The following is a 14986-nucleotide window of genomic DNA, read 5'->3' on the forward strand; positions in this document are numbered from 1 at the left end:
CTATGGTGCTGACTGAAATATCAGTTGTACAATAAAGGCAAGAATCTGAAGTCCTTATTCAAAATTTTTATATTTATTGCCCAACAACAACCAGACCCGAACCCATATCCCTCGGGAGGGACCCCCTGGTCTGTTTCTCTTCAGTGTGTCCTTGGTCTTACCTGGGCCCTTCAAGAATAACGTGCCCAGTGTGTAGGAACCATCTGAAACAGGGGGCTCCTCTTTATGTGGAGTGTGATACAGCAACCACATTAGTTCAGATGTTGCACTGACTTGTACATCATTCTTTCCACACTCATGAAAAAGATATTTGTAGTCTTGAGGGAGGACTTCTCCGCCTATCAGTTCCCTTCACATTTTATTTGTACCTAAATATGATCTCTTTTCCTGCAGAATGTCCCTGTCCAAGACACAAACCGCTCTATGGGCTTTCTAGGCTGAAATTAAGCGTCATCATCACCACCTCGGCTTGTGCCTGAGCTGCCAGCATCTTACAGCAGTTTGTACATCACTGATTTTCTCCACTCTCAATCTTCACCTTTATGACTTTTCTTTCTCGGAGACACGTCGGATTTTGAGAAGGAAAATTGCACAAGACTAAAAGTTACTACAGCTAAAAGTTAGATGCACAGTTTATGACAAAGCACTTTGAGTTTGTTATTTTGCTACATGCATGGCCACTTTCCCTCTCTTCTGTCCAGTGTGTGTGAATAACGCTGAAGTTGTGTATCAGGTTTTATAGTTGTACACAACATTTTGTCATGCATGTTTTGTGAGTATGAGTGTGTTCTCAGAGTGTAGAGGTGTTACATTCAAGGTGTTATTGTATATTGAATATTACATGTACAACAGCAACATCTTGAGGTATAAATATTTTTACTTGTAAAATAAGTGCTGTGCCTCATTGATTGTGAATGTACATCGTAATTTATAAACATGATGCAGTTCGTGTTTGGATAGCAGCTCCTCAAAGGCGGGCACAGACTAAATGCTGGGCAACTATGGACAGAACTGTATTGCTCAAAATAGCTGTATATTTTTGTATGCATGTAGTTAATCTTATTGTTTTTCTTTTTTGCATTTATAAGTGAAGCTACTGGTGAATACAAAACATACAAAAGCATTATGTTTCTATGAATTTGCTCCAGCAATACTTTTGTAAATGTTTATGGAAAATAAGAAAGATGGACATATTTGTATTTATTGAGTGTTAAATGTACAAGCATGCTTTGTATAATTCAGACACATTCCCCTGTCAGACTGACCTTGCACAAGTGCGCCATACTGTAGCCATGTACTTTTGTATCTAATAAATGTGAAGTATGGCCCATTAAAGTCATATGTTCTATTTTATCTATACAAACATCTGATCTATTTACAATTTATGAATAATAATAAAAATAAAACAAAAACTGTAGCAGTCTACTTTAAACAACACATTTTAACAACACAGAATATACACACAAATTAACAAGTTTACATAAATTAACCCACTTCTTGAAATGCAAAGTGCACAATTTATAAAAAAAAAAAAAAAAAACAGCACTGGAGATTTTGTCTGCTCTACTACAAAAAGAAAAGAAAAGGAATATGCACCATTATTAGAAAGAAAATGGTGGGACTACTATCTTTGCAGCTTTCTGCTGAAAATGTGGATTAACTTGACCCTAATAACCTGTATACTCAGGCCATAAATAACAGGGTTCAAAATTGGTGGGAAAATCAGAAAATACAGCGCTAAAAACAGCTTAGTTTGGTATGACAAAGAGGCGTTATTTAACCTGCCTTGTGCTATCTCAAAGAAGCATCCGACAGAATAGTTACTTAATGACAGTAAATGCGGAATGCAGGTCCTCAGCGCTTTAAGTTTAGATTTACTGAAAGTTTTTATGCATATTCTGAGGATATGTACATACGAATAGATTACCATTATTAACTGAGGGCCCGTGTATAGCGCCACCGAGAGGAGACCCACAATATTTTCAGCAGCCGTATTAGTGCAGGAAAGCTGGACCAGCAAGTAGTTAAGACAGTACACTTTGTCTATAGTTTTCTTGCAAAATTTTAGTCGAATCGTAAGGGCAAAAACGAGGAAAAACGCCACCAAGGGGTAGACCCATGTCAGAATAATCAATTTGAAGACTCGTTTCGACATGATGGTGTGGTAAGTCAAAGGAAAACAGATCGCCATGTACCTGTCGTAACTCATGGCCGCTAAGATGGTGAACTCGGTGATCGCGTACGTGTGGATTGCGTAAAGTTGCGTCTGACACAGCGCCAGAGAGATTTCCCTGGAATGGGAGAGCACATTACTGAGCAAAGCAGGCAAAAGCGCAGTGGCCCCGTACAGACCGTTCACTGCCAGGTTACACATCAGTATATACATAGGCTCATGGAGAGACTTGTCAGCGCACACAATCCCTATTAACATTACGTTTTCCATAATTATAACCAGGTATGTGATGAAGAACAGGGCGAAATACCATTCTTTACTTTTCTCCATTCCATAGTATCCAACTAGATAAATGGAAGTCACCTCAGATAAATTGAACATGTTAATAGATAGTAGAAAATTGTAGGGCAAAACAAAGCTTAGCTCAATTAGGCTATCTATTCAAAATGATTCCCCACTGTCCCAAATGCATCCTTCTAATGAACTCCTTTATAGGTTACATTTCATTCTAACTCCCCTGTGTCTCCTGTGTCCTCTGCCCTTTTTAACTACTAAAGCAGCTGTTTCCATAACCTCCCCATCAATGTGGGCCTAATAACTAATAATTGAATTTTTCAGACTTAAAAGAATAAACCTATGAGAGCCTGTGTATTTATAAATAGGCTGTTATATGTTTCTTTAATATTAAAAAGTTTATATGCCTAATATTTCTAGATATCTAACTGGGCAGCTCAGAAGAGCTAATGACTTCCTCTGGGAAAAGAGATGTTTACCTTATGGTATGGATCCAGTGAGAACACAATGTAACAGCTGTTCACAGTCAAGGTCAAAGGTCAGGTTTTCTAGATAACAATGTAGGTGCAGATGAACTTTGGTTAATATGCATTTAATTATTTATTGGCCTGTATATATTCTTACATTGCATGTTTACAAAGAAGGTCTAAATACATACTGATATTATTCGTCTTTCTAAATAAAAATACCAAATACCAAAGTACCAAATACCATAAATAATAAAAGAATGTAAAAACACAAAGTTACATGACATTGTGAACTAAAACAAATGACCCTAATTGAAAAATAAATAATGACATTATTCCACAATAGAGTTACCTTTAAATAATACATACACATATAATTAAGCAGCACAAAAATGCGTATTTAAATGTCAGACAAGTAGCCCTGTCAATGCTTTTAAATCCCATGTTAACCTTTGTGATTACCATACAATGTGTAAAACAATATATAATGTATGACTAAACATTAAAATCTGAGCAGGTATGCATTCAAAAGGAAGGCAGGCTGTTCATTTGTATTCTCCAATTAGCAATGGACCTATCTGCTTTAGAAACATATTTTTATTATGCACAATGTTGCCCTTTTGATAGAGTTATTCTGCCGCCCTATTTCTTATACCACTAACATGAGGTTGAACATATTTACGGCAATATGGAACAACTGTATGCACTAACTGTAAATGTTAATTTGATTAAAATAATAAGGCAATCCAGTTTTATAGGATACACAGGGTGCATTCACATCTGCACATAGACCAGATAAAATATGGGAATCGGTGACAGTGGCTCAGTTGCTAGAGCATTTGTTCACTGCTCCAAATGTTGGTGGTTTGAATCCCGACATAAACATCATTTGAGCAGGCAAAGCCACTGAGCCACAGCTTGGTGATGATTCCAGCTCCCACAGATGAATGAAGTCATTGTGTCCTTGGGCAAGACACTTAATCTATCCCACCTACACTGGTATATGAATGAAATAGGTGAGTGGTTTCTTGTTGTAAAGCAGCAAAGTGGAAAAAGTGATATAAAGATATGACCACTTACCATTGAACTGAGAGCAAATTGCTAGAGCAATTTCTGGACTAAATTGGACTCAAATCAGAACAACAAGAATAAGTGCACTGCTAAATAATTTACTAAAACAACTGGACTGACATTGGTTTGTAGCTCACGTTTCACTTCCAACCAGACCTCATCAGTGCTGAATATTTGAATGATGACTTAGTTTTGAAATCAATGTAAATGCTGTGTTAACATTTTAAATAGACCTCACCTATAGGTCTTCTTTATCATTTATTATTTTATATCCACATTACTCATTCTTTTAAGCATACATTTTGTTCTGTAACAACAACTAAGGGCTTCAAATAACAGTGAGGATGTGAAATCAGCATAAAAGCAGGTGACATTAGATTACTTTTTTACCCTGGAGAAAAGCACACTGCATCATGCAGCAGTCACGGCCACAGTAATCTTTGTTGGCAGGATCTTGTATTTGATAAAGAGTTTGAGGATTTGAATCCTAACCAGCTGAGTGCCCATCCCGTACAGCACTGGATTAGTTATAGCGGGAATGACAATAAAATACAAGGAGAGGAAAATCCGTGCCTCCAGTGATAAATAGCTCATATTGAATCTCGTTTGGAGAATCTCATATAGGGATCCCACTGTGTAGTTCACGATTGACACCAAATGTGGGACGCATGTTTTCAAAGCCTTTCGCTGAGATTTTCTGGTCAATTTTTGGCAAACTCTTAAAATCTGGATGTAGGAAAATGTTAACATGAGCACTTGAGGGACCACATAGAAAAAAATAAGACAGAGACCCACTATACTTATATGAGTGACATTTGAACAGGCATTTCTAACAAGCTCCATGTTGACGCAGTACAATTTAGGTATGACATTACCACAAAATGTCAACTGTAGCGTTAAGGAGTAATACATTAAAAATATAATACATGGATATAGCAATGTTAGAGCTATCAGTTTGCTTAGTCTGGAGTTGGACATGATGCTGTGATAATGCAGGGGGTGACAAATGGCTGCGTATCTGTCATAGCCCATAACAGCTAATATACAAAACTCAGCCCCAGCGTATGTATGGAGAAAATACACTTGGGTCATGCACCATTGTACTGCTACTTCAAATGTGTCAGACAAGAGCAAAATCATGATGGCGGGAAGCAAAGCAGTGCTCCCATAGATCTCATTCGCAGATAAAAGGCATGAGAAAATATTCATTGGCTGATGTAGACTTTTGTTTTTAGAAATGACAGTGATCAGTAAGATGTTCAGGGTAATAGTAAAAATGTATAGTGTTAAGAAGAGGACAAACAGCTCAAATCTGCCTGCCTTCAACAGGGCAAAAGCGGACATGGAGAATCTCACCACTGTAGAGTTGGCCATATCTGTAAAAGACACACAAGAAGCTACAGTTATAGAGATTTACTTAACATTAGCTGTTGTTTTGATCTTTTTGTAATATGGAGATAAAGCAAAATACAGACAGGAGCAAAAATCTGAAAGTTTTACAACCTGACTTTGTAACATTAATTTGTAAAAAAAAAAAAAAAAAACACCACCGACAACAATGAAAAAAAAAATCACACACTAGATACTCATTTGTAATAACAGTCAAATTGATAGGACAGAATTTCTTGAACAGTTTTAAAATGTTCTTGAGCTTTATCAGAACTAGTATGAGACCTGGTGCAGACAGTACTAATATTTTTGTGTTGAATATGTCTAGTCTATTTAGACATTTTTAAATTATCATTATTGTGGTCTATTATCCTAAAGGATTCTAAAATACAGTATAGTTAGTACATGAAACATAAAAAGTATCCATGTTAGATAGACACACACCAGGTTGAAGCAAACACCTCCTACCCTCCTTCTTGTGGACCTCCTTTTAAAATGGATGGAGGGAGGACATTTGGGATCTGTCTGTCAGCCCAAGTGCCCACTGAGAAAAAAACAAAAACATTTAAATCCTATTTTCTGACGTAATCTGGGCTGTTTGGCATATTATATTCATTTTTGACAATGTTGATGCAAGTAAATACTAAACAAGTGTCTCAACAAGAAAAAGAAAGAAAGAACTGTATTCTGTGTTGAAACTTTATTCTATTGTATACAGTTTGTATAATTGAATAATAGCTATGATCAGTGGCTTTGAAACAAAGCAATTGAAACTTTTTCTGAAAGTTGCAAATCGTTTGTGCACTGAGCAAAACTATTCAAGGACAGTGCACAGAAAACATTAATCTCAGAGAGAAAACGTGTTCTGTGCCAAATTTAGTTACAAGCTACTTTCCATCTGCAGTTCTTGGGAACATACAAAATACATTAAAGAAACTAATTAGAAAACTTATGAATGAATCAGTGTTTAATTCGTTTTGTGTCTTGAGTGAATAGTTTTGCAAAATGCATTAAAGATTTGCCAGAATTATGAAAGGTTTCAGAAAATGGACCAAAGCAACTGAAAAAACTGTACTGCATCCAGATAGCTATGCTGAAGAAAACTAAAGGATGTCAAAAAAGTAAATACATCATCATTTGTAATATGTAATGGCATTTACACCAATATTACACTGGATATACAGACTGCAGGATGTCTCTATACAGTCTACTCTCCACTGAGACCCTTCTCCCTGTTTTATTCATGTGTTAAATCCTTTGTTGTTACATTTTAGGTACTTACAAATTGTACTTTTTTTTGCTGTTACACAGTAAATTCAAGTGTTAATTCAACTCATATATTGTTAATACACTTTTATCATGTCATATGGGGTCCACAATAAAATGAGTTAAAACTACACTTTTAGATTCACAGAGGGCCAAAATTAAAAACTGGGTCATGGGCCAAAATAAATATTGAAAAATTTCAGCAACATCTGCATGTTTTCTCTTCTTTCGAGATACATAGTGTTAAACCTTTTCTTATTAAAATAAATGTTTAATAATAATGTTGCTTAAACATTGAATCCAGAACAAACATAATTTAAAATAATAACATTTTTAATAAATAATGTCTGTATAGCCTATCTGTAGCTGGCAGGAAGCTCTAATACATATTTGATATTATCTCACGGGCCAAATATAATTATATCACAGGCCAAATTTGGCCCCTGGGCCTGAGTTTGACATGTCTGGTGTAGAGTGTTCTTCATGTTACACTATTCAATACTAACTCTTTCTTCACTAAATACAGTGTATATGCTGTGGTCATTCTAGTTCATAATCCCTTTTACAAATGTAAAATAATGAAAAGCACCACAAAATTCCATTTCAGCTTAACTTGTATTAAAACAATGCACATATGACACAATACTATTTTTGCAAAATTCAACTGTTAGCAGGAATTCTCTGTGTCCTCAACAGCTGGTCACAATGATTGCCACTTATTTTTTTAAAGTTGATTTTTCTATGCAAGCAGTCGATGGATGAATCAAGATCTCTTGTTTTGAATGGAATTCAGGCATACTCATCTCCAAAAATGAGAGGGGCATGTCTGACTGTTTGAAACAAGATCTTCTCTCCATTATATAAACAACAATAACAATGTTCACAATAGAGGCAGTCCTGCTAATTATGAAACAGTAACACTGTAGAAACATTTTACCTCAAAAATCAGTCTTTCACTCTTAGGGTTTCTTTTGACACATCCAACGTCCATGTTGTAGACAGTTCTTTGAATACAGGTGTAAAGTTTGTGAGAGTCTGAAGACCAAGTGCCTTGAAGTGTTCACCAAATTCAGCCAGGTCAACGATGACATAAAAAACCTTTGTCCTTCCCACTTCAGGTGGAAAGGTCATCCAGGCTCAACCAGCAAGAAATGTGTTCATACCAATCTGTAAAATAAAATAGAGAATAGAATAAATATAACATATTCAAGTAACCACCTTGCAAAACAGGCTATGCAATATTTAAAGAGCCATGAATAAAAATGAAAAAGTAAATATATAATAAATATATTATGGTGCATATATCATTATTTATTTGTTCCTATTAAGCAGGTTATTCTGTTGCATGAGCTGTATGTTTTTGTATACAGGAACCATTCAAATAAATAACTTAAAGGGTAATTTGAAAAAATTTAACCCCTTAGAAAAGATTATTTTTAAATGCAAGACCCACAAGAAACAAAACACCTAAATGCCATTATTCACGAAAACAGAATGAGATTAAGGCAAAAATTACTACATAGCACATATATAAAATTCAATTAGCCAATTAAGAAATTATTGGTGAGGTTAAATTTCAAATCTACATTTAACCATTTCATGACATACCTGCAAATCTCTGATGAGATGGTTAATGGCTTGAGCCTTCAGGAGCTGAGGATGCATGTGAACCAACAGCAAGACACTCGCCCTAAAGAAAATACAAAAAAAGAATGTATCATTACTCTTTTTGACTAAAGGTCAATTGCATGTAGCACATTGTATTGGGTAAGACATCATACTTGAAGATATTTTATTTTTACAGAATACTACCAACCTTTTGATTAAAATAATTTAAACAATTCTCCACTTGATACAACAGCCTACCTCAACACACCACACAAATGTGTGCACGTTTATAAGCTATCATTAAAATAAATGTGAATACAGCGAATGAATGCAGCCCCAAAGTGTGAAAAACACGGTGAAAACTCAGAAAAGCTAAGTTAACGAATGTTAAGCTAACAAATGCTAACCTGTCCTTCACTTTAGTGTAGAGCGGGGGTCCGTGTCGTCCATTAGATTTTCGTTTGGAAATGGAGAATCAGTACTGGGTGCAGGCAGAGATAGGGCCATGTGAGGGCATTTGGATTGGGGCTGCGTGAGATCATGGACCCGCTGAGATCATGGACCCGCTGTTTGCTGTCTCCTTGAGACTGAGCAGAAGCAGAGCGGGACTCACCTGGTTTAGGCGTATGCGGGTGTCGGGTTAGACCTGGTCAAATGCAGGTTTAGACCTTGTTTAGAGACAATTCCACCTCCTCTGGTGCCCAGTCCACTCCAGGCTACGGAGAATATACTGCGTCCCTGCTGCCTGGGGAAAATTACACTGAAAATTACAGGCAGGTGGACTGAACAACCAGTGATGTTGAAGCGATGATGACAGGTTAATTTCATGACGAAGGAAACTGCAGTGATGTTGAGAAAGTGACGGCAACAGGTTTATGTCCTGTGGAGGGTGACAGCAGTGATGTTGAGGAAGTGAGGATCACAGCTTCATGTCACGAGGAAGGAAAAAGCAGTGATGTTGAGGAAGTATTGACAAGTTCATGTCTTGAGGAAGGAAAAAGCTCTGATATGGAGGAAGCGATGACGGCGGGTTCATGTCATGAGGTAGAAAAAAGCAGCAGTGCCGAGTCAGCATTGGACAAAATTGATCAGCCTGACCATATAGCAAAATTTCAGCCCTGTTGAAAAACAACAAAGCCAGTTTTGTTCCAAGGAGGGTTCGATTTCAATCTGAATTCAAAGGAATGGCAGACAATTACACCTGAGAGTGGGTCTCGTAGACTAAAACAGTTGTAGACACATGTCCTATATAGTAAGTTCAGCATCCACAACCAAGCCAAAAGTGAGGTCCTTCAGGTGTCTATCAGTGCAGCTGATTTGCAAGATGACACAGGACCCACACATGAGCAAGAATCTAAGGTATAAGATCTCTAAGGTATAAAACTCTTATGGAGGTTTATCTTTCTCACCATATTCTCAAATCCTTCTCATTGCTATTGTGTTCACATATACTTCAGAAATGTAACCTTAAGCACTCACATTCAAACACACTTACAGAGCTTTTGGGAAGATCCATCTAGGATGTTGGTGTTTAACGACACAACACAGCTACCTCGTGACTACTGTACCACTCCCGGAGGCACTTTATTCTCCACCACTCTTGGAGGCACTCATATCATTTATGACCCTCATGGCATCCATCTTCTTTTTGCTCTCTGTCTCTACTGTTGGATGTTAAAGCGTAGTCACCTTTTGGGGTTACAGTTAATTAAAAGTAGAATGTTCAGTCAACTGTGGAAGCCACTGCATTTGAATAGGTTTCCACGTTTTCCAGTCATTATGCAAAGAAAAAGGAGTGGGGCTGAAAATTCGTGTCCAGTCTAGATCTCATATACTGCTTTTGGTGTTCACTACTCCAGATCTATAGAGCATGCATTTAAATTTTTGTTTGATTGGTAGAACAAGTGGTAAATTTTCCATACTGGCCTCATAATTTTGTCCAAAAAAAAACAAAAAAAAAACCCTTTGATGTTCACCCATAGTTTAGTTATGTTGTCATTTTGAGAGTATTATGTCACAGTTCTGCCTTTTTGTTTACTTGTTTTCCCCAGTCCAGTTCCATTTCTCACTCTGTTCCGGTCCTCCTTTTGCCACCTTCCTCCTTTCCCTACAGCTGCCTCTCATTCCATAATCAGCCCAGGCCCAGTCTATATATACTCCCTCTGCTCCCTCAGTCTTTGCCAGATTGTCAACCTGTTTAGACAGACATTCAAGCTCCTGAAAACTAGTGATGGGCAGATGAAGCTTCATGAAGCATTGAAGCCTTTCATCCAATTGGTTCACTCTGGTGCAAAGCTTCCTGAAGCTTCATTTGCTCTAGTAGGACATCTACTGGATGCAAAAAATATCAGTTGACATGAATTTGAAGTGTGTTGCATTTTGCAGAAAGCCTGTGAATAAAACTGTCAGCAAAGTAAAGAAGTATGCAAAACATGTATATTGTAGTGATGTATACTGTGTGTGTATATATAAATATATATAAATATAAATACTTTTATATATATATGTACTGGCAGTATGGAAAATTATTATTTGGAAATTATGAAAAAGCTAATGATCATTTACAGTAAGGTGAGGGTGGTTGGGGTTGGAGTATGGACATTGATTGTGCTTTTGTAACGTTGGGTGATTATGGTTCAGGGGACACATCATTGGTTTTTATTCAAAAACAACAGTTTCTCCACTGTGGCAGGTCTCAGGCGATTTCTTTTTTTTGACAATATTTCTCCTGCTTTCGAAAACACCCGCTCACAGGGCACAGATGAGGCAGGCGTACACAAGAATGCCACTGCTAATTTATATAAATGGGGATAGACATATTTCTGTCTCTCCCAGTATTGAAGGGGGTCCTCCAGCCTTCCAATATTTGGCTCCATCATGTACCGTTGGACCTCAATATGTGCTTCTGCTATTACATTTTGTGTTTGTGTCTGCCTGACTCTGTCATCCAGGCGACACCACAGGTTGTTACCTAAGAAATAAGAATTGTTTTTTTGTGAGTTTAAACTGTCTCCAAACTTCCAAACTCTCACTGATCGCAACTCTCCATCAAACACCCACATTTTGAATGAAGACTGAGCAGTTTATATCGCTGTCAAAACTCGCGGCAAAACCCGAACCACTTCCTGAATCAGTCACGTGGTACAGCCGGGCAGCGAGGCTTCGGACGTCATCATTTTCAGCTCCTCCCCTAAATGAATCAAGCCTCGATAAGCGCTTCGCGGAAACGCCCCCTCCCTACTCGGCACACGCTTCGAAGACTCGACACGGAACGTCACATCACTACTGAAAACCTGAAATCTGAAAACTCTATTCCCTGAATCTGATCTGTTTGTGACTTCTGCTATTCTGTGTTTCCCTGTTTGTTGTCCCTGTTCCTGAGTTTACTCCCAGTCTGTTTTTTACTAGTGTATTCCCAGTCTTGGAAGATATTTTCGTTCACATTTAATATCATATATTCCTGTTATATTTTCAGTCTGAGTTGTCATTATAAACATTTCCTGTTATAGGACACTTTCTGTTATTTAAATAAGACTTTGTTTGCCGGAGTACTTGTGTTGCATTTGAGTCCAATTTACCGGCGTGATATATTACTTGAATGCTCTTTGTATGGGATGCCATTTTATGTTTATTTCAAAGCAAAATCCCGATCCCTTGCTCCACCTTGGTTACGAATTTAAAAAGTCAATGCCAAGAAACAACTTCCACTGCAAATCGACCAAGACGTGATGTTGCTGTATAGCCACATGAACAAGAAAGTGCGAGCTCAGCCTGTTTGTCTTCTGTACCTCTCACTTCTATACCTGCTTTGATAGCAGTCCACATACAAAATGTTCGCTGCAAACTTGGGATGATTTAGGCAGTCAGAGGTTACCTTTTTCGCCCTTCCTGTTGATCAATACTGCCCATCGCCTTTGCCTTTCACTATTTTTCAATTCCATTGGGAAGGGAAAAAGTTTGAACAGAGGTTTGCAGTCACACAGATTTGATTCCCTTTTGCATTTATGGAGTTCACAAACAAATTTCTTGAGCCGTTTTTCGGTGTTACGACATTCAACAACCACACAATTACGATGTCCGAATCCCAAAACTAAAATATGACAATATCAAAACCAGAAACAAAACCAATATGGTTCAAAAGACTAGAAAAGACTGGCTTTGTCAATAGACACATCCCACCGGGAAAACAAACACAGCAGTTTGATGCTCACTTTTTCGGAAAATCCTTGCCAGTATGCATTGCGCAATGACCGGAAGTCCGAAATTGTTGATGCATCTATACTAGGGTGACCATATTTCCGTTTGTGAAAACCCGTACACCTTACCGGGGGTGGGGGGTGAGACCTCAACATTGAGCTACTCTCACCTCGCAACCTGTGCACATGGCCTCCCACTTGTCCCAACCGGGACAGAAAATGGAGAATTTCTTGTACAGTTCATTGTTAAATGTGCATATGTGCTTCAGCATGTTGCAGACTGACCAACTGTTTGTGTCTGTGCTCGCTCTAAGTTACAGAGAGCTACGAGAGCTGCTCACTTTAATGGCCCCAATGAAAGGTAATGAAAATCCAGACATTTCCATCACAACAAAACGACGGACGCCCAGGACAGAACGCAAAAAACTGACATGTCCGGGGAAAAATGGACGTTTGGTCACCCTAATCTATACATGCAGTGGTGACAAATCTGGGAATATTTGTAACTTTTCTATTGACTATTGAGAAGGGTATGAATAATTCTGGACATGCCACTTTTTGTTCAAATGTAAATAAAAGCCAAGAATTATTTTATCTTCTGGGAGATGCCGGTGTCATTTCCAATCAAGAAAAAATTTGCTGGTTGAATAAAAGTAAGTTTAAGTCAAAATTTTTCAGGAGTATGAATAATTTTGGGCTTGACTGTGTGTATATATATATAGATATATAGATATCTATGATATAGATAGATAGATAGATAGATAGATAGATAGATAGATAGATAGAATGCTGGGTTTCTATGCTTGTCCTACCCCCTGACACTCTCTGCAGGGATAGGAGGTGTATGAAAACAAAGATTTAATGAGCACCCAAGCCTTGTAAGACAATGTAGCACTCAAAAATGCATGATATATTTATTTTTTTTTAAATCTATTAAAAAAACACATATAACCTGGTTAAAAGTTCATATAAGTCAATTTTACATAATATGTCCTCTTTAAATTAGCTCCCAAAAATCTCTTCAATTACAGTAACAGTGTTTGTGTAGTTGCTTTCTACCATCTAAAATTTTTGAAAGTGTCCACTTAATCCACATCTTTATTTAGGTGCCTTTACATATCTGCCACCACTTAATATGTGAAAACTAAAATAATGTAAGAATGAGGCTGTTTTGACTCACTGTTTCTTTATAATGTTATAGAAGTGACAATATTACAAAAGCTTTTTATGCTGGAGAAATTTTGTTTTAATGTTGTGTTTTAGGCCCTAATTATTAAAAACAAAAGAAACAAGTGTTAAAAGAAAAACTTTAAAGATGATGCAACTGATCATTAGTCCACTTGGTTTTCCTCTGAAAGCAATTAGCTGGTGTTGTACTGGTGACTCTGGACCTCACTGGAGACTGGAGACAGGACATGAGGGACAAACAGAGATGGTTTCCCTCCAGGAAAACTGATGTAACTCTGATTGAAGTCTGAGGGCCTTGACCTGGGAAACAGCAGATGCTCAAAATACAGAATGCACTTTATTTTATGTGCCAATAAATCTGGTATGAATATATAGGAAATGTTCAAACTAATGATCATCTTTCTTGTGCCACAGTGGTTTGAAAATGTGACTGCACTAGATGACTGACCCATTCACATTGCACATACACAAGCTAAAACAGAACGGTTAGTAGACATCGGCACAATATGGCACAGGACAGAAGATTTATGATTCAATATTGATTTTTTGTTTGTTTTTTCTTTTTATATTGCATATTCTAATCTCAGAAACTGCCTGACAAGTTATCAGTACATTCATGAATAATTATTTTCCATGTATTTTTACTTTTTACCATTATACTTCTCAAAAATAAATAAATAAAATAAATACACGTAAATTTAGTTATTGTATTAACATTTTTGTCTAGTTCTGAGTTTGTCAAATAAAACGTTTTGTCATATTTTGCGAACTATATAGATAAAAAGTGAACATAATGACTAAAACCTACACTGTAAAAAATGACCGTGAAATTTACACAGTAACTCTGTAAAATGCCTACAGAAATGCATGGTAAAATGAAAGACATATGATTTTTGTATGAATTACAGGAAACCATTGTGAATTAAAAAACAGAGGTTAATGTTGTATTTACAAAAATAATGTGTGATTATAATCACATTTATTTGTTAAAATTACTATTTGCTGTAATAAAAACATACAAATGCTGTAATACTTATAACAAAACATTTTTGCTAATTAGACATTCAAATAGTGTAAAAAATAGTACTTTTGGCAGTTTTTTTTGAAAATACAAAACATATGTGTAACTCCCTTTACAACTTTATGCTGTACTTTTATACAAAATATTAATGTTATATTTACAATAATAATATGTGATAATAATCAAATGTATTTGTAAAAAGGACCAATTACAGTAACAAAAACACAAACACTGTAATACTCACAACTACATATTTTTGTTAATAAGATATTCAAATATTGTAAAAACTATGATTTTTGACATTTTCTATTTG

At 36.7% G+C, this 14986-nt stretch overlaps 3 protein-coding genes across 4 annotated transcripts in view; 1 reads left to right on the forward strand and 2 right to left on the reverse strand.

Moving 5' to 3' along the window:
- The window catches only part of LOC110168151 (connector enhancer of kinase suppressor of ras 2-like), a 32312-nt gene extending 30977 nt beyond the window's left edge, over positions 1 to 1335 (forward strand). For both annotated transcript variants that reach the window (XM_055148394.1, XM_055148395.1), the window contains exon 23: positions 394 to 1335. In XM_055148394.1, the coding sequence (XP_055004369.1) occupies positions 394 to 441 (48 nt within the window). In that variant the 3' untranslated portion in view covers positions 442 to 1335. The remainder of the gene's footprint in view (positions 1 to 393) is intronic.
- Positions 1336 to 1624: 289 nt separating this feature from the next.
- LOC110168104 (olfactory receptor 52L1-like) lies at positions 1625 to 2554 on the reverse strand. Its single transcript, XM_055148238.1, has one exon. It carries the CDS (start codon positions 2552 to 2554, stop codon positions 1625 to 1627), a length of 930 nt encoding a protein of 309 aa, XP_055004213.1.
- A 1862-nt stretch (positions 2555 to 4416) lies between these two features.
- Positions 4417 to 5430, reverse strand: LOC110168105 (olfactory receptor 52E4-like). Its single transcript, XM_020933513.2, has one exon. It carries the CDS (start codon positions 5377 to 5379, stop codon positions 4417 to 4419), a length of 963 nt encoding a protein of 320 aa, XP_020789172.1. The 5' UTR covers positions 5380 to 5430.
- Between the last annotated feature and the right edge of the window lie 9556 nt (positions 5431 to 14986).

The sequence above is a fragment of the Boleophthalmus pectinirostris genome, unplaced genomic scaffold (genome assembly GCF_026225935.1).
Source record: "Boleophthalmus pectinirostris isolate CB_2022bp ecotype Guang Dong unplaced genomic scaffold, ASM2622593v1 HiC_scaffold_12, whole genome shotgun sequence".
In the NCBI taxonomy this organism is placed as follows: Eukaryota; Metazoa; Chordata; class Actinopteri; order Gobiiformes; family Gobiidae; genus Boleophthalmus; species Boleophthalmus pectinirostris.

Bases quoted from the DNA above. Each gene is read 5' to 3' on its own strand.
- LOC110168104 (XM_055148238.1), bottom strand. From the start codon at position 2,554: ATGTTCAATTTATCTGAGGTGACTTCCATTTATCTAGTTGGATACTAT.
- LOC110168105 (XM_020933513.2), bottom strand. From the start codon at position 5,379: ATGGCCAACTCTACAGTGGTGAGATTCTCCATGTCCGCTTTTGCCCTG.